The sequence below is a fragment of the Taudactylus pleione genome, unplaced genomic scaffold (genome assembly GCF_031769625.1).
Source record: "Taudactylus pleione unplaced genomic scaffold, aTauple2 ptg000135l, whole genome shotgun sequence".
Lineage (NCBI taxonomy): Eukaryota > Metazoa > Chordata > Amphibia > Anura > Myobatrachidae > Taudactylus > Taudactylus pleione.
In genome coordinates this window covers 5,968,966-5,996,854 of record NW_028284537.1, presented here as the reverse complement: position 1 = coordinate 5,996,854, position 27,889 = coordinate 5,968,966, and the positions used below count along the sequence as shown (strand labels likewise).

Here is a 27,889-nt window from a genome sequence, read left to right as displayed (position 1 = left end):
GGACCTTGCTCAAATTGTGACTGTTGCAAGTTACTAATAAATTGGATGCTAGTCATTTGAGTGTCTATTCAGTGCATTACTTTAATTGAGGGAGGATGTAGACATCGAATAATTGAATAAGCAGGAAATCAGTGGAACCAGGAAGAATTTTGTGGCACTTAGTATGTAAGGACTGCTGCACACTCCTTCTGAGAATAAGAAAAATTTGGAACTGCCACCTGTTCTTAGCAATCCCATCTGGAGACTGCTCACTGCCAATTGGACGGGCACATCCCCAGCAAAAGACTTGGGTTATTTGTGAATTTCCTTTCCAAAAGGAAAAAAACGCCCCGAGTTTTATTTTGCCACAAAATGATAAATCTCTAGCAAGCTAACCTTTCTCCTAACAGTAGTGGCAAGTATTGGTCTTCGGGTAATATCCTAGTTAACATTGGCTATTTATTTCAACATCGGGACCCAGCCAAGCATGTCACATTCCTGGTCTACCAGAGGCAACAACACAATTCACATTGCGCAGAAATAAACACAGGACATGCAAGGCAGTGTCTATCCATTTCCATCATGGCCTTCTTACAGAAGTAGCTACTACTATCTTTAGTACAGCAACATATAATAAAGGATTTCTTTTTCCTTCATATAAATATGGATATAATAATCTGTATTGTGGACCGAACTTCTCAACATGAGTGATGACAGCCATGTTACTTGCTCTTCAAAACTAAATAGCTTTATCGGTTATAGACACACACGAACGGTGAGAAGCGCTGGGTAACTCAGAGGTCCTAGGGCTAATAGCAAACAATATAAAATAGTATGTCTCCTCCCCCAAAGGAGAATTCTCATTGCTGCTTTAGAAGTTGGACATTTTTTTCCTCAAAAGGATGTTGTGTTTGGTCCACCATGAATTATAGGCTACTAGTTGAAGGATGCTGCTCTTTGCACTCTTTCTCTCTCAGGGTGGGAGGTATCGTATATGCAATAATAGAGGTGTATTAAACCTTCTTAAGAGGGGAAATGGAGAAGTTGTCTCATAGCAACCAGTCAGCTACTAGCTATTATTTAACTAGTGCATTCTGTAAAATGACAGCTAGAAGCTGATTGGTTGCTGCAGGAAATTTCTCCACCTGTCGTAGTAGAAAGTTTGATACACTACATCTCCCCAAGTGGCTTTCCACTTGCCTCAATTCCCTCCTCACACCACGACACCGTCCCTGTCCCATGTAGTCTTGACTAAAAACATACAACACACACGAGATGATAGGTCACGGCCTCCTACGGGATCTGTGCTGAAATACTCTGAACTGCTGTGAACTTTCCCTGGATCTAAATGGCTAATAAACTGCGGACAAAAAGAACGAACTGTAGATGACCGAAACAATAAGGAGGTGATGTTTGTTTTTTGTTTTTGTCATTCGTTCCTGCTTAACCTGTCTATTCGTTACAGCTAAACACAGCACAAAGGTGCAATAATGGAATACAAATGATGCGAAAATAACAGAAAAATCAACAGAGACTATAACAGAATTAAAATAATAATTTACCATCCCCAGGAATGATGCGTAGAGTTACAGTGTTTCCAGCTTCTTTGATTAAGTTGACGATGTCCGAATGCGACTTGTTGGTGATTGAACACCCGTTAACGGCCAGTATCCGGTCCCCCACCTTGAGCTTCCCGCACCGGTCAGCTGGGCTTCCTTCTATTATCCGACCTATTTTATGAGGCATGGCCACACATGCATTTCCGGCTTTTGTATGTCACAATATTTGTTAACGTGACGAGACATCGAAGGGATAGAAGAGAAGGATTGAGAAAGGAAAACAGAAGGTTTAGGGTTAATAATGCATTAAGCAAACATTATTAGGTGAGTAGTGTTGCTGAAGAGGAAGGAAACATTGGCAAGACGAGTGGGCGACCAGGATATTAAAAATTTTAAAGGTAAAGCTGCTGACTCCCCGGCATGGAAGGAGCACTGAGGGGACTCTAGAACAACAGAGAACTAAACCGCAAAGTGCTATAACTTACAGTATTGTCCTGCCAGTCTCTGCATTTGCTAAAAGCGCTATTTGGATAGGAAATCAGCTTGTGTTTTCGGGTCTGGTGGCCTAAAAGTTCCTTTCTCACAAAAAGATCAAAGAACATGTTCTATGGGGGGGAATTAAAAAATTTTTTTGGACGCTCTAAGTCAGTGTTGGCTAACCTTGACACTCCAGCTGTTATGGAACTACATAACCCAGCATGCACTGCTACAGTTTTGCTATTAGTGCATGCTAAAACTGTGGCAGGGCATGCTGGGATATATAGTTCCACAACAGCTGGAGTGTCAAGGCTAGCCAACACTGCTCTAAGTGATGGGCGCCTGACGGAGCAATTCAATTGTAACGCTGATTAAGCGCGAATGCCGCATGTACCCACATTTCTGCTCACAGCCTACTGAAGTGGCACAAAGAAAAAGTCTGTCTTTCGGGCACCCATATGGCATTTTTCGCATCACACCCATTAGTGTTAACGAGTTTAGCAGCACACAGTGCTTTTAGGCCTGACAAGAGAGAGAATTAATGGGCGCCCAAATTAATTGAACTGCTAAGACGGGTGCCCATTAATTATCGCTGCCCAAAAAAACTATTAAATCGCCACTCTATGAGCAAGTTGGTAGATTGGCTTATGGTGTAGCAACTGCCTACATAGTAGAAGCAGCCATTTTGTGGTTGATCAAATATCAATGAAATCATGTGATGTATGAAGCGTAAACAAGTCCTTGTGCCTCAGTGATAGGGCTGCCAAGAGGGAAGGTGGCCTTGTACAGGGTACCACGACCCAGCCTGGCTCGGACAATGGTGCTTGACATAGGCAAAGCCACTCAACCCAAAATAGAGTGGCCATACCCCCTTCAGAGTCATGTTGCACTCGCGGGGTCTGTGACTCACAACATGTATTGCCACACCGACAAATGCCACAGCCATGCCCACCTTAGCACTAGGGCCCAAACCCTTACATGGCAGCTCTGCTTGGTGATTTCACTAGTTCCTAGTCACTTGATAGGCTTCATTCCCATAAATTCTAGTGCAGCCCACAAAATGGTTGCTTGAAATGCTAGTAGGCTTTATCTGTACTTTGGTGTAATTTTGATGGTATTATTGATTTTGGGGGCATATTTATATAAAAAAAAAGTCCTGATAATTGATAACTATGACCCTTAGTGTCCTATTGATAGTTTGGTGTGTGATGAGACTAGCCCATCATCCCACATGCACAAAAATATCAGCGGAATAACAAAAAAAAATTAGATCAAATCTATTTTTCATGCACTGAAAAGCAAAGTACTAAGCCGAAATGTATTTGCCAAATCTATTTTCAGTACACCCCCAGGTGATGCACAGGGCCGGCCTTTTATAAACCGGCATCCTTGCTTTGCTTTTCCCACAAAGAAAGCCACTGGGGTCTGCTCATTTGTCCTCTGAATAAGCCCCAGTGACTCCTGCATTACAGTAAGACAAATGACCCATTCGTGCTTGCCAATGTTCTCTTCACCGCTGGGTGTAATGATCGTCGCTACATGTAAAAGTCAGTGAGCTGCCCCCTTTCACCTCAGACACTGAGCAGTGCACAAATAAGCAGGGTGAAACCGTGTCTAATCACCACAAAAAAAAACCCATAACATTAAACAAAGCCAACAGAGGATGTATGCATGAAGCCCACAGAGCACAGGGAGCAGAGAGAAGCGGATAGCAAGTCATGCACAAATAAGAGGTCTACACAGCATCCACACAAAGCAATATTTGCATTAGTTTTTTTCGCCATTAAGACTAATCCAAGCTATATAGTAAGACAACAACTAAAATGCAACAGGTGAGGGCACATCTACTGCCGGCATATCTAGGTGGCAGCTGATCTGTGGTCTGAACCAACATTGATAAAAATGCAGCCAATCGACACACATTGTCACCAGTGACATCAGTTGGTTTGTGTCCAGTATTCATGAAGCACTGGTCCATAGCAAATGGATAGGCTGAACGTGGAGGAATATTGCTTCAGGCGACAAAATGGCTGCAGATAACAGGCAACTCATATATAAAAAAAAAAATGTCCAAACAAACATTTTCTGAGGTAACTTAAGTAGATGGAGGGAAGATCTTTTTAAGTAATGAGGGGATGAATCTTGGATCTCACCAGAATTTTAACACTTGATAAAAACGTGGGATATTTCAATATTTACAGATGTGTCCTTACTTAGCTATGCTCTCAGCGCCAGAGAGAGGTGCAGGATGGTATGCTCCGTTACTGATGCCATCTGGTGCTAAGGTTTTGCGAGCCAGTAGCGGTATTTTGTCGCATAGCGTTTTACAAAATTAGCCAAAAGATAGCAAAACAATTTATCAGATTATCAAATATTTGTTCTTTGTCTATTGTTGTTTGTCATTGTTGTATTATTAGTACAAAATGAATTTCATGGTGTTATGGACACACAGCAACGTTGACTAATCTTAATTTCTTTGCAACTTTTTTGGTAATATTCTGTTATAAATGTTTTGCTATTTTCTGCGAAGATTCGTAAGCAGGAAACTTATGCCAATGCTGCCAAATTGCGAGAACTCGCAGAGGAAGTACAAAGGCCACCTTGCGGGGCAACCGGTCAGAAGATTGACACTAATCATGTCGGCACAGACAGAATATCAACATCTGAAATGTCGCCATGTGAAATGTCGACAGTCTGAGGATGCAGATGGTTAGGTTTAGGCGCCGCCTGGAGGGTTAGACTGCGGGTGGAGGTTGGGGCTAGGCTTAGGTGGTGGTTAGGATTAGGCACTAGGGGCTTAATTATCAATGGAAGGTGCGCTGCTGAGACATCGCCACCAGAACTGATCTTAACACGACCGTTGGGATCCGGAAGACGATGCTGGAACCGACGAGACAAGGTAAGACACCGCTAGACCATCAGGGACTTTGTCGACAGTTCACCATGTCGACATATCATCCATGTAGACATGATAAATGTCGTAAATGCTACTATCAGCATGTTAAATGTCATAAATTTGACAGTGTCGATATTATCATGTTGGCATGATAACTGTCGATCAGTAGTACCCAACCTGCTATGCGTTGCAGTTTGTAGAACGGGGGATAACATGGCACGGACCTGTATACCATGGCGTGTGATGGGTCTTTGGCACCATTCAGCAAAGCTTACTAAGAACACATCTGTCCCAGGAGGATGTTTCTAATAAGGGGAACTTTCATTCTGCTGAATCATAGACCTCTCTGGAGGTAGTTCATGGTAGGATGGTACTACAGCAACCATAATGCATCAGATTCAAATCCACAATATACACATTAACTCAAATCCTCTCCACATTTTAAATCTATTTCAAACTGATCTAATCTTCCGTGGTTTGTACGCTGTGACAGATCTTTTTCCAGCAGGTTTTTTTTTCTTTTTCAATGTCTAAAATATTTATAATAATAAAGCATACATCGGTTTGTACCCTGTATTAGAAATGTGCTTTGATTTAGTCTTCAAGAACAATGTAAATAAAATGTTACAAGATCTAATATAGATTTTATTTAGGGAGGAAGGGAATATCCTGATTAAGGCTTCTATTCACACAGAATTCTAGGGCTGGTTTTATTGCTCCCGGAATACCAGGGCTGAGCCGTAAACCTGCGGTTGCGCTGAAGATTTCGTAAAAATAACAAGTTTTACTGTCCTCTGGGGCTTTGAGTGACAGTTGCCTTCTTAACGGAATAAAACCAGAGGGAAAATACATTCTGATAGCATAATCTTTCAACTTATATTTGCATTACACAAAAAAAAAACCTAACAATTTAAACTTGTGCTAAACCAACATGGATGAGTCAAAACCAGTAGTTTTGGTTTTTGATGAGCGGCCAGGTTACCAATATATTAGCATTAAAGGGAACTTTGGGCCTGATTCAGAGCCACTCGTAAGCGGCCGCTCGTTCACTGCGAGCGATGTTTGCCCAACTGCGCATGCGTACGGATCGTTATATGCATGCGCGAACCAGTCAGTGCGGCCGAAATTCATGTGCTCGCAAAATAGCGAATGCCTGATAATTTCAGTGACAGAAAGAGGCGTATGTGGGTGGTAACAGGGGAAGGTGCTTGAAAATGGGGAGTGGAGATCCGATCGCAGGCGTGCTTAAAGGTCAAAACGGGCGTTTTATGGGTGTGCATAATTAAAACAGCAGCGTCATTGACTACGTCACTGGGTTATTTTATAGCAAAAACCAACCACAAGAATAGCCAGCAGCTCATACCCTGGTCGATGTACTCGATTAATCTAATAAATAGCGGACATGACGTAGGATGCGAGCGGCCAGGGGGCGTAGTTTCCCAAAAAACGACCGCAAGTTTTGTTCGCTCGTTCAGACCTAGAGGCGTGAACAGACCGCAAACAGCGAACGGTTCATTTGAATAGCCACCCCTATTTTCAGGACAAGCGAGCGCTAATTGCGTCCGGCTCTGAATCAGGCCCTTTGTTCTTACACACACACAGTCTTAGTAAAAGCTTGTATAGAACATGCAGTCTGAGCGTGCAACTGCGCAGACTAATAAGGAAGCCAATGGTTCATGCATTTAAACTGTCCCTGTACTCCCTCGCCCCCACCCATAATCTCGAATGGGGCCATTGCTGGGCCAGATCTGTGGGCCACTAGTTGACATCTCATCGGCCCACATTATAGACCACCACCACCCTTGGGCCCCCAAAGCAGATCCACGGCCCTTTGTATCCCCACTCTGTGCTCCTTTTTATTATGCTCTATTTATTTAGCATGTACTACCAACTTATGACAGTAACGGCCTTATCCTTGTACGCACAGAATATTTACTGTTCGATATAGTCTGGCGGCACTTACCAAAAGTGGTTCCAGCTTCCGGCCTGCTGACGGACGACACAATGACAAATCCAAAGCCTTCGTTTTCGCCACGGCGAATTTCCACATCGTAAGGCTGAACCACAGTGCTGACTAAGCCGCTTCCGCCTCCACCTCCACTGCCAATTCCGCTGGTGGAGCCGCTGCCGGAGCTGACGGTGTTTAGAGAGTTCTGGCTGCCTTGTGGCGTGCGTTTCTCCTCCGTTAGAGAGGCAGGTTGGTTGCTGCTATGGTGGGAAGACGCTGGTGAACCAGGGACATCATTTTCTGTTTTGGGAACTAAAAAGACAATGACAACGGTAGAATGCTTGGCTGAATATGGATGGGAAAGCACCAACACATACAAGAGCAGAGACCAAAATACTAAAATGATAAATAAATTTTTAGTATGGAATTTCCATTTGCCTCTGGAATTATCACTCCTGCTCATGAACTATTTTGCATAGTTAATTTGCATTTCTATATGTACTCGAGAAACAAGCCCCTCCCATATTCAACATAAAACACATCAGTGTGACATTGACTAGGCAGCAGAAACAAGTTGATATAAAGTGCATCCAATTAAGAAAAATTGCATCTTGCCGACTGTCTGTCGATATGAACCCCTCCCACTCGCATGGCATCACATATTTAAGTTAGAATACAAATCTTTTCCAATACACACTGCTAATGCTTATGAATTAACCAAAGGAAATAGTTTCATTGCAAGGGAAAAAATATGTGCTTTTGCAATTAAGCCTATGTAATGTCACACGCTGCAACAGATTCAGATTCTTAAAATTACAGTAGCCCTCCTATCATTGCCTGACATCACCTGCTCGGAGTGCAAGTCCGGATTAAGGTCCACATCGGCCTGAAAATGTTCAAGTCCTATATTGAGAAAGGGGATAGCTGTGACCAGTGCCGTGTGGGTGTGGCCAGTTCAGCAGTGCAATATGGGTGTGGCCCGTGCTGTGTGGGTGTGACCAGCACTGTGTGGGTGTGGCCTGTACTGTGTGGGTAGTGCTGTGTGGGCATGGCCAGCGCTGTGTGGGTGTGGCCAGTGCTGTGTGGGTGTATACACTCCCTACAATATCAGTCTCAATGTCTCCGTAAATACATAAAAAAAACCCCAAAAAACAATGCTTATGATTGTATGGTCAACTTTGTGGCCAGTTAGGCAGTTGGTCATCACCATGCTGTTATGACGATGGGCCTATTTTCATATGGAGGCCTGGAGTAGTAGCTCCATTTGCCCCACTGTTATGCCCTGTCGGAGTGTATTTGAAACATATCGTTTCGACCCACCTGGATAAACTACTTTGCGCCTTATGGTTAAATTGACGTGACCTTGTTTGGCCGCCTGCTGCATAAGTTGTACTACAAGTTGATGGGATTTCCCAACCACAGCCGTTCCGTCCACGCAGATCAGCTCATCACCTGACCTCAGCCGACCATCTGCATCGGCCGACCCCAGAGGTACAATATGACCTATGAATATCTGATGGGAAAAGACAGGGAGACCATTAGCTTTGGGGGCACATATCAAGCAGCAATACAATTTGAACAGCTCTGATTTATTTTAGAATGTATATAGTAGATGGACTGTAAAACAAAACATGGTGTTACTGTGGGATAAGTGTTCGTTCTTAACAGGACGGTCACTGTAAATTCTCCCAATATCTTTTTAGATAGACAATTGTTGGAGCTTAAGGGCCCCTTATTTTTAAGGACCCTTTTAACGGATGGATTCTGAGGAGGTATTAAGAGGGTACCGCAGTTGACCCCACTAACTAAGGGCCCTATTCAGCATGGAACGCAGTTGCTAATACGCATGCAATCGGGCGATTGTTTCTGTACTGCTCATGCGTATGGATCGCAGTGCACGTGCGCGAACTAGCCATTGTGATTGGGACTGCGATCACAGTAACTACACAGACCCATCGCCGAGTGATTGACAGGAAGTGTCGTTTGTGGGTGGTAACGAGGGGGTGGTCGGAGAAATGCAGGCTGCCAGTGAATTTTAACGCCTTTGCAAGGGGGCGTGCATAAATTATCCACTGCGACGCCCTACGCAACCTGAGGCCTGATAGCGTGCGTGGAAGTTAGCACTTCCTGAGTAAGGTCAGAGCTTGTGCAAGTGTGCGTGAGGCTGCGATGGTACTCCATGTTACCGATGGTTTCACAGTCTTACTAAACATTACGGATGTGTGCAAGGTAAAGTGGGCGTCCTTTATTGCAGCGACATTGCGATCGCAATGAATCATACTATCGCAGTGGAACTGTGTGCGTTATCGCTATTGCATTCGCAGTTGCGTTCCTTAGTGAATTAGGCCCTAAGTCATTTGATGATGTCAGCCGCTGTATAAGCGATCACTTTGCGTTTTACCCTTCGCAGGCCCGTGTCCCTGCATGTGCTGTTTGATACATTGCCTTGATAATTAATTTCTTATTGCCGCGACATGCAGTGATGATAAGAAATTATAACTATAGGGGCTAAAATGCTAATATTTATAAATATGCTCCTAAAAGTGAAAACAAATTTACTGCTACTTACAATTCTCAAGCTGAAAAAAAACTAAAACAAAAAAAACACAGAAAACCTTCAAACCGCTCACACGTTTAGAATGCAGCATACAGCGTTTTCTGAGCAACCTAAGCTACAAAATTGCTATTGCAACCTTCAAACGTGACAAAGAGACAAATATGTGCTAAAACTCCTTGTAGAACAAATTTATTGAAACATAGGGAAGTAATGAATGGATATTGCCAAGAACTTACACAATATTAAAAAGATTTGAATATCATATACATTGCTGATAACAGGGTTAGTTTAATTATTGAGCAAAGTCGGTGACTTGGGACCTGGAATGGACATAAAATTAATTAGCGGTTTATAACTAAAAATGATTCTGTTTTATTGTGCATACCAATGTATTGACTAGTACTTAAATGCTTATTCACACAGTATATAAGTAATTACCTTTCTTGATAAAGCACCAATAGGGCTGTAATTAACAAAATTGCTCCCATACTTCTGTAATAGACTGGTTGCCAGAATTGATCTTCCTATAGCATATGCTAATTCAGTTTGTTACCACTGTGTATGCTGAATATGACCATGCTATTTAGCAGCTGTAATTGAGTATGTGCAGGCAAGGCTAGTGCCGAGCATGAGGAAAGATGAGCATTGCATCTCGGGCGGCAATTAACAAGACATGGCAGCTAGTGCTTCATTTAACGACACTGCAGCCAGTCACCCCAATACACCAGACGTTGTGGAGTGGTAGGGGGGGGAATATGGCATAAAACAAGTGGGCACTGCAGAAAGACGCCATGTATAAAGAGCGGATAAGGTGGCTTTTGCAACCAGAGGTTCAGCAACGTCATAGAAAGTCACCTAAAGTGGTCAAAGTACTTACTGGTTCCCCTGGCTCATTCCCGCCGAGAATCCTGAAGCCAAAACCAGTTTCTTTCCTCCATAAAAAGATATCATGCTCTTGAAAATCTGGAACTTGAGAAAACAGAGAACATAAAGAGGAATGCAATATTATTTGGCATACAAAAGAACGAAACAATACGCGGCATTAAATTTTAACCGCTCTCCACTGCGCGGAAAGATCTGTGTGAGGGCCTGAGGATAGAGATGGCTGTTCAGGAGCCGGCTATAAATGCCGGACTGACTGGGCTTGTTGTCTAAAATTCTGACTTTATCTTTTTATAATGTACATCGTATCACACAGCATTTTACAGAGAATAGTCACACACACCAATCTCTGACCCAGTGGAGCTTACAATCAATGTTATCGAACACTTGGACACACAAAAACACCACACCAGGGTCCTTTGTTTTTTTCAAGTCAATTACCTACCTTCCCAAAACGTCCAGAAGGCTCCCCTATCTCGGGGTGGCCCTCCCGGGTACCCCAAAAAAGTGGGCAAGTCTCCCACAGGCTGCTCGACACCTGCCCGCAGCCACCCACTTCCCATGTTAAGTGTAGCAATGGTCGGAGCCACATTGACGCAATTGCGCTGTCATGGCCTGGGGTGCCACCCGCTTTGCAGTGCCATGCCCCTTGAGCCTACCACTTTGCCGAGCCATGCCCCCTCCCAGAGGGGACAGCCAGAAAGTCGACACGTATGAATTACCTGCCATCTTTGTCTTTGGAATGTGGGGGGAAAATGGAGCAAACATAAGAGGACATACAAACTCCACCCAGACAGAGCACTGGGCAGAATCGGACTCAAGTCTTCAGTGCTGTCAGACAACAATGCTTACCACCGTGCTGCAAATATTCTGGAGAATATAGTTTATTGAAGTACTAGAGACCAGTAACACCACTGAGAATCTGCACATTGCCTAATCAATATTCACAAGGCGTTGATGCCTACTAAATTACCAGACTACCATTTTCATGCCGCCCACACAAAATGGCCGCATTTACCCTGTGTAGGCATAAAGAATTCTTTAGTCTTAGTCTCATTTTGCTTTCTTGCAGTAATCTTTTCAACAGCATAAATAATGCTAAACCAATGCTAGATATGGGCCAATGGTCCTATTCGTGAAGGGGGTTCCATTAATCTGGTTCCGGTGATGTGCCAGCGATGAAGGTTATGGTGACATGAAGGTGAAAATCAAGGATTCTGCAAAACATATTCACTATGCATCGCTGACAAGTTCAAAATATATCCCTTTATATTCCATTATTTTTCCCCAATATATCCTGTTCTGGAAAACCATTTGGAAGGTACTAGAAGAAATAGTATCAACAGAACTAAAGAATCAACAGAACAAGAAAACAATCGTGCCAATTAATAGTGTTGGGCCAGCCATATATAGTAATATACAACATGGGTCCTGTGTTATTTAACAACGTACACTACTAAAAACGTTATTTAGCAGTCACAAAAACAAAATATCATTAGCCTACAATGAATAAAACAAGCTCTTTTCTGTACATTGCTGGTGAACTGATGACTCTGTTCCTGCCAAGTTTTGAAATGTTATCTTATTTGTCATTATGAATTAAATTGCCGGGTTTCTCCATTGTACTATTGAACAGCTTTGCGTCTGGTAAATTTCAGGTGGTTCACTGGCGTCTCCTCAACTCATCCATTGAGTGACGATCATTAATCATCTGGTGCTTCAGAGCACAACTGAAGAGCGTCTCTGGCTCTTATTCAGCAGTTAGGGTCCAACGCAGTTTACTTTTCCTTAAAATATTTCCGAATATGGGACATAACATCGGGAATGGTTGCTTCAGTGTAAGCTGCTTCCCCTTCCCCCAAAATACAATTTTTTTTTTTACAAAGTAATAGTCTATTTTAATAATTATAATCAATTCACCCCACAACGATGGGGGCCTCACCAGAAATGCATATGAAGGAGAAGTTGCAAGGTACACTCATAGTCAGCTGAGGTTTGTTTTGAGTCAATGGAGGGGGAGACAGCAAGCCAATAGCGCACTAGCATCAGAGTTATTACACCTCCATGAAAGGACACGTGACTGCCGACATCACAGCTGCTGTCACTCTACCTCCTCCAGACCTCAGCACACACACAGAGACAGGACATACTGCAGGACTTGTGGGGATTCCGGCCGCCCACTAGAGAACCACCTCTGAGTGCAGAGCAAGGATACCCCAGCATAGGGGTGGAGCCAACTGGATTGAAGAGCCGGAATGCACACACCTAATGACGGATGCTGCAACCTACTAGTGAGTGCATAGTGCGGGACGCCACCACGACACACACACATGGACATCCAAAACCCTGACGAGTGATGACCACCTTCAGGGCCCGAAATACCTGAATGCCTAGTAGTGGCCCAGCCATGGGTTAATACGGCCCTGGGCCCAACCCAGACGGCAGATGTTCCTAAGCACAGCTTTTTGCCACAGTTATATCATTAGTTCTTAATGAATCTATAGGCTGATTGTTGAGCGTTACTTCCGCCCACAAAATGGCTGCCTCTGTTGTATAGGCACACTTTGAGGTGGGAAGAATATCTGTAATTCATCCGCGCATGTTTATTTATTTAAAATACCAAAAAAAAACAAGCAAACATTTCTGTTAATATTATTAGGACTCATTGGAGAGTACAGAACAGTACTTATAGGTAGGAAAAAAAATCCATATAATACATACTGTAATAAACCATTTTTGCTATTTGGTTTGGGCTGCCAATTTCATGCAAATTAATATATGTAAAATGGAAAATTAGTTTAAAGGGTGGATACAACCCTTATATAACAAAAAAATATTTTATCAACTATAAATTCTAATTAACTGGTGACACCATATTTGTGTGCTTGTGGGTGTGGGTCTACAGGGACTGTGACAAGCTTTTTACACTTATACATCTTATTTTAATGACATACAGTACAGTAGAGCCTCTGCAAGTGCCTAAGGCCTCCCAGAATTCCACCTTCCACCACATGCAATTATGCAAACGGTTTCCTTTGTGTTTTTTTTTTGTGAATGTGTTTATAAAGCTAAAATGTACAGTAGAAGAATGACAAATAATAATAAAAAAATAAAATAATGAAAAGTGCATACTTAATAGATTATTCCACGAGTATAAAATATTTCTTTTTTTTTTTTTTTTATTTTCTTTTTTTTTAAAAGAGGAAGAGCTAAGGAACATGGTCTGAATGAAAATCCTGCATTACTTAAGTCATCTTGGCACCCAGTGGAGAATTACCGGAAAACTGTGTCTGATCCTTAGCAGATTCTCACTACTATTGATTGTATGGAGGTCTCCGCAAGTCAATACCATTAAGTGAGTCGAGTGGAGAATGTAATATCAAGAACTTTCTTGGAAGAAAACAAAAAAAAAATCAATATAATTAAGGGGAAGATACTACTTGTGGTTAGGTGATAGGCCTGTTGTACAGGAGACCTGATCACCAGGATGGATGCCAGATTGTAATATTGGAAAATCCTCATACTGTGCAATAGGTTTTGCTTATATAAAATAGTTACTAATAACAATCAGAAATATACAAGTAACATTTTCAGGAGATTACAGAACTACAGATTTCTGTGACAAAGTTTTAAGACTATGAAGCAGTGGTCGAAGTGGGGCGGTATACGGCGGTATGACATACCGCCACTTCCCGGCCCCACTTCATTTTAGAGAATGCACTAGCGATGGGATCCCAGCGCTGAAACAGTGGCAGCAATGTGTAGAGATGTGTCCCGCAGGGGACACATCTCAATCGCGGCAGTGGAGGCGCTGACATGTAGCCGGGACAAAGTACCTGGTCGCGGCTGCACTGTAAGCACCACGCACTGTGCGGCTGCCAGCCAATCACGAGGCTCACAGCCGCCAGCCAATTGCGGGACTCGCGGCCGCCAGCCAATCGCAAGGCTCGCAGCCGCCAGCCAATGAGAAGCTGCCAAATTGCAGCTGCTCATTGGCTCATTGCGGCGCCAGGTAAACTGCAGTGAAGAAGACCAGAGGATCCCGGTGGCTCCACTCCAGCAGCGCAGGTAAGAGGGAATTAGAGAGAGGGGAGGGTGTGAGAGAGGGACTAGAGAGAGGGGCAGACAGAGAGAGGCAGGCTAACTATTGTAGGGGGTGAAAAAGAAAGGGAATCAGTAAAAGCAAGGTCTGAGAGAGGGGAGCAGGCATGGAGAAGGGTGAGGGGGTGTAGGGGGGTGGATAGAAGTACAATGGGGTGATATGGAATGGAAGCAGGGGCCCATAGGGGGGGGATTCAATCTCCATACCCCCACCTATAAATTACCACTTCGAGCACTGCTATGAAGGGTGATATTTTCCGACGCATCCCCCGACTTCCTGTCCAATAATCCAACTGAGACACTGCAGTCAGCCATTTTCCAGCTGAAAACGGATGTTCATATAGAATAATATTATGTAGTCAGCTAAATAGAGTTAACGAAGCTACGCCCAGTCTGCTGTAGCCCCTCCCTGATACGCCCATAAACAACTCTTCTGGGGTCCAAGAATCAGGACTGTCCCGCCAAAATAATCACACAACAAATGTTAATAAAGTGTTGAGTTACAAAGAGCGTGTATAGAAAAGAATATTATTAAATACAGTGAAGTGGCCCAAATCAGGACTAACATAAACTTGAAGCAACTGGAGTGGACTTCGTTTCACATCATACTTACCTACCGTCCCGATTTGGTCGGGAGCCTCCCAAAAATCGGGTGCCGCTCCCAGCCCCCCGGAAAGGTAGGTAAGTCTCCCGGTCCCCGGTGATCCATCCGGCTCGCCGCCGCTCCCCCCGCGAATACAGTATTATCCCCGTCAGCGGGGGGCCCGATGACGCGATTTGCGTCATCATGGCCCGCCCCCTGCTTCACACTGCCATTTATCTTGGCATTGTGAAGAGGGGGCGGGGCCGCGATGACGCGATCGCGTTGTCACGCCCATGCCCCACCCCCATTGACTAGCCATAGTCCGGGCCACGCCCCCTTATGATGGGACACGCCCCCCTGCTGAGGATGTCCGACAGCTCCCTCCAGGTAGGAGGGAGCTACAAGTCGGCAACTCTGTTTCACATAAAGGTACGTTTGATATCAGGAGCCTCACATCACTACTATGTGCAGTTGGGGACCCTGCCCTTTCCAGTATACAAATCTTTGGCTTCCTGCTGCCTCCAATTCTCTCTTCATACTAGGGCTTAACAGCACACTATGGGCCTGATTCAGCACAGATCACAATTGCGATCGCAGCTCCGTAATCACACGCAATCCATCTGCGAAAATATGCTAATGTCTGCCACCGCACAGCCAGCATAGAGACGCCCACTTCTGCTTTCTCACATCCATAATACCTTGTAGTCCTGCGTATACATTGGTAACATCGAAGTACATCGGCCCGTCAAGCACAATTACAGCAGCTCTGACCTGTCTCAGAAATTGCAAGTCTCATCGCACGTAGTGAGTACTCAAGCTGAGTATGCAATCGCAGTGGCTTATTTATGCACGTCCATGCAACGGCGTTCAAATGGACAGGCACCCCAGCGTTTTTCCAACCACTCCCCCGTCACCACTCCCGAACACTCACGGCCTATCACTGTTACTCACTCTGCGATGGATTCCTATGTGCGCCCATAATCGCAGTGTGATCGCAGCGCATCCAAAATGCAGTGCATACAACCATCGGTCGATCTGCATACGCGGTTGCGATGCGATCCGTACTGAATCAGGCCGTATGCCAGCCGCCCCCATTTCTGCATGACATCATGGCGTTGTGCATAGGGGGCTGGGCCGCTAGCACCCAGAAGTGCAGCAGTGCCCAGAGTCTCTTCAAGACACCTTGGGCAGCTGTACACACGGCAGTGTGTCTGCCTGTAGCATCCGAAGTACACTATGGGCAGCACTGCCGCAGTGATACTGGCTGCATGGAGCCGTTCCAGGCACCCTGCTTGCCTGAAGCAAGGGTTGTGTAGCAGCACCGGTCGCATACCCCAAGTTATGGCCCTGCCTCACACCATTATGCAGCCCTGTCCTCACTAGCACATCACTAATTCCTGACCTACTCTGTGCTGCTGGGAATCCAATTAAATTAAAAATATGAGATATGGTAAGAACTTACCCTTGTTATCTCTATTTCTACGAAGTCCATAGGGTTCCACAGGATACCTTGGGGTATAGGTGTGACGTCAGTCGCAGGGCACCAAAGAGTTAAGCTTTCAGCCTCCCAGGATGCACTAGGTCCCCCTCCTATACCCCGCCCCCGGGCCAAGGCACCTCAGTTAGTTACCAAGCCATAGGCCGGAGGAGGAGAAGGAAGAGAGAGAACAAAGATCTGGACACATACAAGAATCACATTCTCACCAGAGGGAGACGGAAAACCGGTGACCAGAGCAAAGCCCATCTGCAGCACAGGTGCGACAGGGCGGGAGTCCTGTGGAACCCTATGGACTTCGTAGAAATAGAGATAACAAGGGTAAGTTCTTACCATATCTCATATTTTCTACTTCAGGGTCCATAGGGTATCCACAGGATACCTTGGGGATGTCCCAAAGCAGTATCCTTTAAGGGTGGGGACGCTCCTGTGCAGAAAGGAGAATCCGCCGCCCGAAGGAAGCATCCTGAGAGGCGAAGGTGTCAAACCTGTAATACCTCACGAAGGTATGGACAGAAGACCACGTAGCAGCCTTGCAGATCTGAACTGCCGAGGCACCACGTCGAGCTGCCCACGAAGGACCCACAGACCTAGTGGAATGAGCCTTCAGAGAAGGAGGGACCGGTAGGCCTTCATGAAGATAAGCTTCAGAAATAGCCATACGGATCCAGGCTGCCAAAGTTTGCTTTGAAGCAGGCCAACCCTTTTTACAGAAGCCATAGAGGACAACAAAGCGTCCGACTTCCTAAACAAAGAAGTGCGGTCAACATAAGTCCTTAAGGCCCGCACAACATCCAAAGAGGCCTCACCCACGGAAAGACCCGGTGAGTTAAAGGCCGGAACAACTATTTCCTCGTTAACATGAAACTGGGAAACAACTTTGGGAAGAAACTTGGGCCGAGTGCGGAGCACTGCCCTGTTCCCATGAAAAACCAAGAAAGGGGGTCTACAAGAAAGAGCCCCTAACTCAGAAACACGTCTGGCTGAAGCAACGGCCAGAAGGAAAACAGTCTTAGCTGTTAGCCATTTAATATCCACTGAGCCCAGTGGTTCAAACGGCGGTCCTTGGAGAGCCCTCAGGACCACAGCCAAATCCCAAGGCGCCACAGGTGGAACAAAGGGCGGCTGAATACGGAGAACACCTTGCATAAAGGTGCGCACATCCGGGATTGTAGCAATCCTACGGTGAAACCAGACAGATAGGGCCGAAACCTGTACCTTCAAAGAAGCAAGGCGAAGCCCATGATCTAGTCCCGCTTGCAGGAAGGCGAGAATCCGAGACAGACGAAACTCCCGCGGTGCATAACCTCTCGGTCGACACCACTGGAAGAACATATGCCACACGCGATGGTATATCCTCGCGGAAGACGGTTTCCGAGCTCGTAACATGGTACGCACCACAGAGCTGGAAAACCCCCAGGACCTCAGCATGGCCGTCTCAACAGCCACGCCGCCAAAGACAGCCGAGTCAGGTCCGGGTGAAGACAAGGACCCTGAGACAGAAGGTCCGGTCGTAGCGGCAACCGCAGAGGACTGTCCACGGACAGACCCTGAAGGTCTGAGAACCAGTGCCGTCTGGGCCACGCGGGAGCTATCAACAGGAGCGTCCCTCCTTCCTGTTTGAATTTCCGGATTACCCGTGGAAGAAGGGAGACCGGAGGGAACAGGTATGCGAACCTGAACGTCCACCGGACGGACAGAGCATCCACCAGAGACGCCCCTTCGTCTCTTGTGCGAGACCCGTACACCGGCAACTTGTTGTTGTGCCGGGACGCCATGAGGTCGATTTCTGGAAGACCCCACCTGTCCACCAGTAGTTGAAAAACGTCCGGGTGCAGGGACCATTCCCCTGGATGAACGTCCTGGCGACTTAGAAAGTCTGCCTCCCAATTTAGCACTCCCGGGATGAAGACCGCTGATATGGCCGGAAGATTGCGCTCCGCCCAAACCAGGATCCGAGAGACCTCTACGAGAGCCGCCCGACTGCGAGTTCCTCCTTGCCTGTTTATGTAGGCCACGGTGGTAGCATTGTCCGACTGGACCTGCACCGGGTGACCCTGGAGAAACCGCTGTGCCTGCAGGAGAGCATTGAAGACCGCACGGAGTTCCAAGATATTTATTGGAAGCTCCGCTTCTGTCGGTGTCCACCTGCCCTGGAACAAGTGTGGACCCGAAACTGCTCCCCAGCCCCGAAGACTGGCGTCCGTTGTCAACAGGACCCAATTTGGAACCCAGAACGGACGTCCCTTGTTGAGGTGGGTTGTCTTTAACCACCACGCAAGGGACAGGCGAACCTCCGGGGTGAGCACAATCGTCTGGAACTTCAGAGACTGAGGCAGCCCGTTCCACTTGGACAGGATCAGGTGCTGCAGAGGTCTGGAGTGAAACTGGGCGTATTCCACCATGTCGAACACCGACACCATGGAGCCCAGTAACCTCATCGCCGAGTGTAAGGACACCCGGCGGCTGTGCAGACAACTGCGCACCCTTGACTGTAAAGCAGAGATCTTGTCCTCCGTCACGAAGATCCTTTGCTGTCCCGAGTCCAATAAGGCTCCAAGATGCAGAATCCTCCGAGACGGGATTAGAGTGGACTTCTGCCAGTTGATTAGCCAGCCGTGCCATTGCAGCAGTGCAATGGTCAGGTCCAAGTGGTGTAACAGGAGCTCTGGAGATCCTGCCACCAATAACAGGTCGTCCAAGTACGGCAACATGCGGACTCCTTGCAGCCGCAGAGAAGCCGCCATGACCGCCATAGCGTCCTGTAAGTTCAATGACACCATGTAGTCCCCAGGTTCCAGCGCCAGAATGATGGACCGTAGGGTCTCCATCCGAAACTTCGGGACCCGCAAAGACTTGTTGAGTGCTTTGAGGTTGAGAATCGGACGATATGACCCATTGGGTTTCTGTACCAAAAAAAGATTTGAATAGAAACCCTGGCCCCTCTGGGAGAATGGAACAGGCACTATAACTCCAGCCTGGAGCATAGTGTGCAATACCTTCCGCAGCTCCGTAGCCTTGTTCCGGTCTGATGGTAGACCCGTGGTGAAGAATCGAGCCGGGGGTCTGTGCCGGAAGGAGAGGGCGTACCCGTGAGAGACCACCTCCAGAACCCAAGTGTCTGTCGTAGTGAACGACCAACACCGGGAGAACTGCAGCAGGCGGCCTCCCACCCTGGGATCCCCCAAGGGGAGACCCGGACCGTCAGGCCGCAGGCTTGTCATCTGGCTTGGGGGCCGGACGTCTGGTACTCCATGCCTGTTTCCGGGGCTTGACCGATTTCTTAGGGCCAGCCTGTCGAGGAAACGACTGTGGTTTGGGCCTGCCCTGGGCCCTAGATGACCGAAAGGACGATGGTCCAGAACCAGAAGGAGCAGCGGCCGACGGGAGACAAGCAGATTTGGCTGCCGCCAGCGTGGCCACAATCTTATCCAGATCCGGACCGAAGAGAACTTCTCCGGTAAACGGCAACGCTTCCAGACCTTTCTTGGATCTGCGTCCGCCTTCCAGGATCGCAGCCACAAGGTGCGACGAGCAGCTACCGCTGCTGAAGAAATTCTAGACACCAGAGTACTAATGTCTAGAGCCGCCTCGTTGATGTAGGTGGCCGAATCACGGAGATTGCCAATCAACTCCGCCTGTTCGGCCGGACAGTCGGATTCAAAAGAAGCCTCTAATGAATCCGCCCAGCGCTCCATCGCTCTGGCAACCCAGCAAATGGCCATAGCCGGCCGTGCTGCCCCCCCTGCAAGGGAATAAGCAGACTTCAGGCAGATTTCTACCTTGCGGTCCGTAGCATCCTTAAGGGAGGACATCATCTTTGAAAAAGGCATACTTAGATTTAGCCGCTGGGGGAACTTCGTCCTCAATCACCAAGGCTGTGCGGACCGCCCGAATAAGTCCAGGAATATATACTTTGGACTTAGCATCAGCGTCCTTAGTATGGAAAGGTTCCTGATCGTAAGGATCCAGAATCTCCCCATCATCAGACGTCCCTTCGTCATCCTCATAAGGAGCGGACAGAGACGCCACCGGCCTTTTATGAGGCCGCATCACAGACTCCCCTTGCAACACATCCGACAAGTGCTGTACAGAACTCGTCAGGGAGTTAACCCACGCTGGCTCCTGAGAACCCGGGAGCGGGGAAATAGGGAGACTGTGGGGTACCACCAATTGTCGTGGGAACCCCTGCATGGGTGACGACACCACAGACTGCTGGGACAAACCCATCGGAGTAAACGCGGGCTGCGGAGCTAACTGGCCCACTAAAGCTGTTAACGCCTGAGCGAAACAAGCCCAGGGCGGCTCCTGTACCGGTGCTGTAACCGTAATAGGCCGCGCCATGGACAAACACTGCCGGCAAAGGCCCTCCGCGCTACCCTCCCCCTCCGCTAACGGTACTTTGCACGTGGTACACTGTAGCCGGAGGGGAAAATCACTTTCAGACATGATGGCACCACGTATGTGACCTCTCTCACCAATTAAGTATTAAATAGGCGAGAGACCACCCTGCAGCACCGCACCGCAAGGGCTTTAGCAGAAAGAACAGGGACAGTAATAAAGCTGACAGTTTAGAGAAGAAAAGTTACAGGCAGCGCTAGCACAGTCACATACAATGCAGAGAAATAACAATTCCTGCACTAACAGCGCTGATCACTCAACTACACAGACACAGGGCCTGGTAGGACACAGCGCTGCATACACAGACCTGAGCCACAGCGGAGGAGAGGTATGCGGGGGGACCCAGACCACGATGCTTCCTTCCAGACTTCCAGCAGCGTTCACCATGCGTTGCAGAGAAGATGGCCGCCGAGGAGCAGAGAGAAGCTGGCCTGGGGGAGGAGCGCTGACACAGGACCAGTCAGCACAGTGCAGAGAGGGCTGTGTGCAGCGGGGGAGGCGCCGGCTGTGAGACAGGGAAGGCGCGCTCCCCTGGCATGCATTTAACCCCTGGGACGCCGCAGCGCTACCGCTCTGCTGCGGTCCGCTGTCCCAGGGGGTAGTGGAAGCGCAGGTTGGTCGCCTGGCTCCACGCTGCAGCCAGTCCCCAGGGAGCCCCCTGCCTGGGGACTTAGGACCATGTGATCAGCGGGGACCCACCGCGGAACCCCGCTGCTTACCTCTGTCCCCCTTGAATCCGGCCATGGTCCGGAACATCTGGGGTCACCGCTAGCTGTGACCCCAGACGCCCACCAGCATCCCCGGATCAGTACCGGCGTTCTGGTACCGGCGGGGTGTAGGGAAGACAGCATGGACGTCAGGACTGACTGTCCATGCTGTTCATCCAGATGTGCAGCCACAGCTGCATGAAGAAAAAGCTTCAGGGGCTCTTCTAGCCCCCACTCCAACAGGTGCACCCGACTCCGGCCGGGCACCAAACTAAACTGAGGTGCCTTGGCCCGGGGGCGGGGTATAGGAGGGGGACCTAGTGCATCCTGGGAGGCTGAAAGCTTAACTCTTTGGTGCCCTGCGACTGACGTCACACCTATACCCCAAGGTATCCTGTGGATACCCTATGGACCCTGAAGTAGAAAGTGCATTTTTTTGTTCACGTGCCTTGGAAATACTTGCCTGCACAGCAAGCTGTAGTGCAACACCACACAACCCCTCGTAAATCGACAAATATCCTAATCTTGGAACAGTCCTCAAAAACTGGGACTGTCCAACCAAAATCGTTGGGGTTATGTATTTCTCATCTCCTTATATTCTCTGCACTGCTGGAGGACTATTCCTTCCACTTTATAACTCTCAATCTGTGGCTTTGTGCTGCCTCCAATCTCCTACCGCTAGATTCCCCTGCTGTGAATACTCAGTTGTTCCGATTGGCTGCAGGTCGTTCTATCCCCGTTCCCTATATTCAGATTGGCTTTGGAAGCTTTAGCGAGTGGAAGAATGAGACATGAACATAAACAAGTAGCTAAACTGCTTGTTAGTAAAACAAAAGGAGTTTACCTGATCATTACATTAACTGCACCGCATGGTTCATAGCATTAAAAAATAGAGGGGAGGACTTGAAAATTAATATAAACCTTAACCTGGTTTTAAATTAAATAATATGGGTAAAAAACCCCGTATATGATCTAATGAAAATAAATAATCATACTTACAGCGGCAGTACAATATCGGAAAACATTTAATAGAAAAAGACTAAGAAAAGTAAACAGTTTCACTTGGCATTTGCAGGTCAATAACTCAGTTAATGGAGTTTTTTCTTGGTCTTTTGCCTAATTAGATGGTTATTTACCTTAATCAAGATAAACTACCTCTAAAAACTAAAGAAATCGTCAATAGCTATTTTATGTGCTTTATTTATATATTGATGTTTCTCAACTGCTCTAACACAAAACTCAGTTTGTTATTTCCCTTCTCTCATGTGAAACCACCACTACATCAATCATTGCCAACCAGTATTAGGGCTATAACGATGGGACCAGAATGGGCACCTGCCTGTGCCATCCAATGTCAGACGCTTGTGTGGTGTTTGTGCCATTGTTAGTTGGCCTGACTCACATTGCAGATTTTCAACTAGAAGAATACCAGAGGGCTGAAGTAAGCCTGATGGCCTCTAAACCCCAAGGTAGTGCACTAAATGACATTTTGACACTGTAGACTATATTTTGTTAAGTAGGGGCCTTAATTAGGTTGTACCGCACGGCTGCGTTCGCATGTGCATAATTAAGCCCCTGCGATTACATATGCTGGCAGAGGTCTAGATGGCGACAGGAAGTTTAGCTGCTTGTGCGGTAGGGTTAGGGCAACCACAACTGTGCGAATGGTTCCGATGTTACTCGATGTTTTCGCTGACTTGCGGATGCATGTCATGGGCAGTGGGCGGCTTTATACAGTGATGGGCGTCTTGGTATAGAGCTGCGGTTGCCGTGAGATTGCATTCATTAGCATATTTTCGCAGCTAGCGGGTGCGTGTGAATGCAGCCGTGCGATCCAACCGGAATAAGGCCCTATGTGTGGTGACAGCTTGATTGTCCAATACATAGCTGTAGGGAGGTGGAGCTTGGGGTGTGTCTTGTGAGTTTATAGTGGGTGGATGGCTGTTTCCTGCATTTCCCTCACTCTCTCCCCTTTATGTTGTTTGTAATATGTCAGCTTTATGAGTTTTTGGCGGGAAAAGATTGTCGACCCAGTAGCCATCTTGCTGCACTTGTGAGCTGCACTCCTCTACAATACACTGTGTAGGCTGATTTCAATCTACTGCGGGCAGTGGCGATACCTGGCCGGGTGGGCTTTGTGTGTTACTGGAATGGGAGTCGGAGACCTCACACTTCTCGGGCATCGCTGGCCCATGCAGACGCTGTTTAAAGTAAACTTGCAGGAGTCAAGTGGTCTCACTGATCAGTTGGCCATTGTTTCCTCTGCCACCATACTATTTTATTGAAATAGAAGTTTGTTTTACGCCACTTATGTCTCGTGTTTTAATTTCTACAGAGTGTTAAGATCTTATGGCTATGGATTAGGCATTTGTGGCAGGAGCTGTAATCAGGCTCTAGGGCTTATTGTTCTCACAGCAATATGCCAAACTAAGAGGCCTATGTATCAAAGCTTGATGAGAGATAAAATTGTGAGACATCAATCACCACCCAATCAGCTTCTAACTTACATTTTATAGGCTGTGTTGGAAAAATGACAATTAGGAGCTGATTGGTTATGACTTTTTCTCTCACAATTTAATCTCTCATCAAGCTTTGATACATAGTCCCCTAAAAGTGTAGTCCAACAAGAAACGCAAAGTTCCGCGGACATTTTTTCTGACTTACCTGTAAACAGGTAATGTAACTTGATTAAAACCAAATCGGATCTTTCAAACATGACAGCTAATTGGGCATATTATGGATTCAAGTCACTGATGTGCAATGGGAGGCTCGTGGGATTAGCATGCAGTGAGTAACTTCTATGCGATTTTTGTAGCACACAGAAGCCTTCCGAGGTTTCAAAAAAGTCGAGAGCGTATGGTTCCCTGTTTACTTAACACAGGAAGGTTTTATTTTATTTTACTTTAAGGGGGTGTTAATTGCACTGTAAAATAATTCTGCTAATGAAGATATTTTTTATTTAGAACATTAGACCTATTTTCCTCCATAACTTTACTACACTGCCTACATTGTTTAATTAGAGGCTATGTGATATGCATGCTGAGGAATAAAAGTATGGAATATTTACGACGTTCCACATTCATACTAGTATATTTTACATGCCAGTATTGAATTTTACTTCCAATCCATCCCCTAAATAATTTAATAACAGCGGGAAGCCACAGGTTACTTCCCGCACTAGATTTAAGAGGTAATATATTCCAGCCAGTGGAAAGATGAAGACTATACTGCAAGTCAGAGCCATGGTAGCATGCATTTACCAAATACCGGAACATGACAATCAATTTATAGGCGCGCACACACAGTAGTCTGCATTTGTTTTCATGCTAAATAAACCTGACAAAATACAGTATGTGGTCAATTTCCTCCCTATCTGGAAAGCATACCAGCCTGTTAACGGTTATGTCAAGGTTACAAACATGCAGATCTTTGAAGTCGTTGCTCAAAGAAATTAGCATCAATCAGTTTGACGTTCTGGGATTCCTGTACTTTGCCCACCGAGGGGGGAAATATATACGCTCCATTACATTCCTCAGTCATTTGACAGAGGCAGGGTATGAAGGGTTATTACGGTACAAAGTAATAATATGATGAAATTTAAAATAATAATGTAACATTGTAGAACAGGTTTGGGGTTCATACACACTGGGTAAAAATAATGTGTTTTATCTGCGCTGTAGCGAGCTGCTTCCAAAGCACGATAGATGCAGCTAGAAAGTGCGTTATTTAAGGGAGGAATTAAATTCGATGCGATGTGTGGTTCCGGAATGGCACATGGCGCCCGCCAGCATCACAAGTGTTCCCTCACACCTCAAACAGGGAAAATGTGTCGCTTACATCATACTTAAACAGTGGACACTTTTCAGGTAGATCCTGCGTCTCAGTACAGAAAACTCTGTCACCGCAGAGATCAGTGCATAAACGCACCATTAACTCCCAGCATCCCCCTGTTGGGGAGCTACCCAATGCCAACCTCTTCTGTAGAACAAGTGTCTAAGAATGCAGATGTTAATGTAATGCACTAACATAAATGTGCTGCATCCCACTGCAACCAATCAGCTCTCAGCACCAGCATTGTCCAAGTCGCCAAATATGAGCTAACAATGGGATACTCACGTCTGCTTTCATACATGCTCCTGGACTTGGCCCAGATTTGAAATGGATCAGGCTTTTTCTGTCCTGAGCCGTCAACTTGGTCCACAGATGGTGCCTCGCCGGTTGGGTAGTCAGGGACAATAGGGGCGCTGCGGAGGGGTGAGGCAGTGTGCCCGCTGTGATGACTGGATACACTATGCTGTGAACTGTTTTGGCTGTCTCTCCTTTCAAGTTGTGGAAGCTGGTGGAAAAGAATTGTAAACAGGAATTATTGACTTAGAAGGCATATTTTCAGTTAATTACCCCATTTTGTCAGCTTTGCGTAACTTTACCCAGTTAAAGAAATATAACATTGTTGGTCACACCACTCAGTGAGCAGAGTCTATCAGCCTATGTGGCATCAACAAAGATTAGCTCTACTTCCGGATCCTACAGATGGGTCCTCATACATCTAGCCTCCTGGCGCGTTAAACAGCCCTTCTAGTCACGCCATGCCGTGGCGTGACTCGGTAGCGCTGAGCGTCTTTCCGTGCGTCTTTTTAATGTAAAATGCGTCTTATTCACACAACGATGTGAATAGATAGCACAAGCAGCTTCTGCTGATTAAAATTATATGCGGCAAGCCTATGTTCTCTGTGTGTCTGCGGGTGTATCTGCATGTGAAATGTTACGTTACAGTGTCAGCGGCCGTAACACTGTAACGTAGCATTTTGCATACAGATACCCAAGCAGTCACACACAGAACATAGACATGCTGCATATCATTTTAATCAGCAGAAGCTGCTTGTGCTATATATTGGTATCGTTGTGCGAATAAGACACATTTGAAGGTGAAAAGACGCATTAAACTACGCTTGGCACTACCAAGTCTGTAGTCATGTCTTCCCTGGCCCTTCCATATGAAGCCATGGCCCTTTTTCAGGTGCACTATCTTATGTTCCTATTTAAAAAATGGGGGGGGGGTGAACTACTGCTCTCTCTGGCACATGGAACCAAAAAGTCTAGTTATGGCTCTGGCTCCCGCGTTATATGTGGCGCGACTTGTAGCGCACGGAGGATAGATGTACGTAGACACACCTGTAGCTTGTAGATCGGTCCAATCTAGTCTAAAGGAGTATGCAATCAGCTCCATTCGTTTGGCAGAATAACTGGATTGTAAAAAATTAATTATGAATGGAATATCATAAGTTAGACCTTATCTAAAAATTTTACCATAGAAGTCTATTGTGCACTTGACCCGACCTCTTGTGCGCACCCTGCTCTGCAGGCTCCTCACCACCAGTCTGAAATGAGGACTGCGTTGGCATAATTAAGGAGAGTCCCGCAAGCATGGGGTCAGCACAGCAGAGATGTTGGGGACTCTCCCATCATCTGGAATTTGACGCTTTGGGTGGAGTGATTCTTTCACTCCATCTCCCAATTGAACTTTCTAGAACATTTTCCAAGTCAGGTATATGTACCAAACGTAACTGCATTCAATGTTGTTTACATGTGTTTTCAGGGCTCACAGACTCACAAGAAACCATTAAAGATGGATGCATTTTCGTCAAAATCTATTATAATACTATATAGGGTCAATCTTATTAGTCACGAAGGGGGCGAGTTGCCGTTGAAAAAGACAGACGCCAGCAAATGCCACCGCAACTGGTCTACCTCGTGGCTCCAATTTACCCCAGGCTCGCATGGGGCTGCAAACAATTATCTGCGAGTCCAGAGGTAACATAAGTGTAGCTTACAGTGGCGCTTACTCGTACCTAGAGGGAACTTGTGGCTAATAGGATTGACCCCTCTCATATTTGAAATGTGAAGACATAATAGTTATTATACATGCATAGATTATTTATATATATATATATATATATATATATATATATATATATATATATATAGTACTGTGCAAGTATTAGGCAGGTGTGAAAAAAATGCTGCAAAGAATGCTTGCAAGCAGAGCCGGCCCTAGGCAAACTAGGCAAATGCCTAGGGGCATGCATTCCAAGCCTAGGGTCAGCTCTGCTTGACAGCGGGGAATGGCGGGACCGAGACGGGCGGATGGCGCCTCTGCTCTTGTTGTCCTACCATAATTGGAGCTCTCAGCTCAGCTATGATCGGGCGGCAGCTCATACAGCTGCGGGAGCAGGGATCAGACACAGTGGGGGAAGGGCAGTAACAAAAATGGTCACTAGAGGAGGGCTGCTGGGCATGCCCAGCT

General features: G+C 46.4%; 1 protein-coding gene across 8 annotated transcripts in view; it reads right to left on the bottom strand.

The window, feature by feature from the left end:
* MAGI1 (membrane associated guanylate kinase, WW and PDZ domain containing 1) overlaps nt 1-27,889 on the bottom strand; it is a 576,221-nt gene that overhangs the window by 32,973 nt on the left and 515,359 nt on the right. For 5 of the 8 annotated variants that reach the window (XM_088473383.1, XM_088473384.1, XM_088473387.1 and 2 more), the window contains 5 exons: nt 25,702-25,921; nt 10,294-10,385; nt 8,180-8,372; nt 6,875-7,171; nt 1,542-1,745 (listed from right to left, as the gene is read on the bottom strand). In XM_088473383.1, the coding sequence (XP_088329509.1) occupies nt 1,542-1,745; nt 6,875-7,171; nt 8,180-8,372; nt 10,294-10,385; nt 25,702-25,921 (1,006 nt within the window). The remainder of the gene's footprint in view (nt 1-1,541; nt 1,746-6,874; nt 7,172-8,179; nt 8,373-10,293; nt 10,386-25,701; nt 25,922-27,889) is intronic. The other 3 variants (XM_088473386.1, XM_088473389.1, XM_088473385.1) reach the window with 2 other exon arrangements.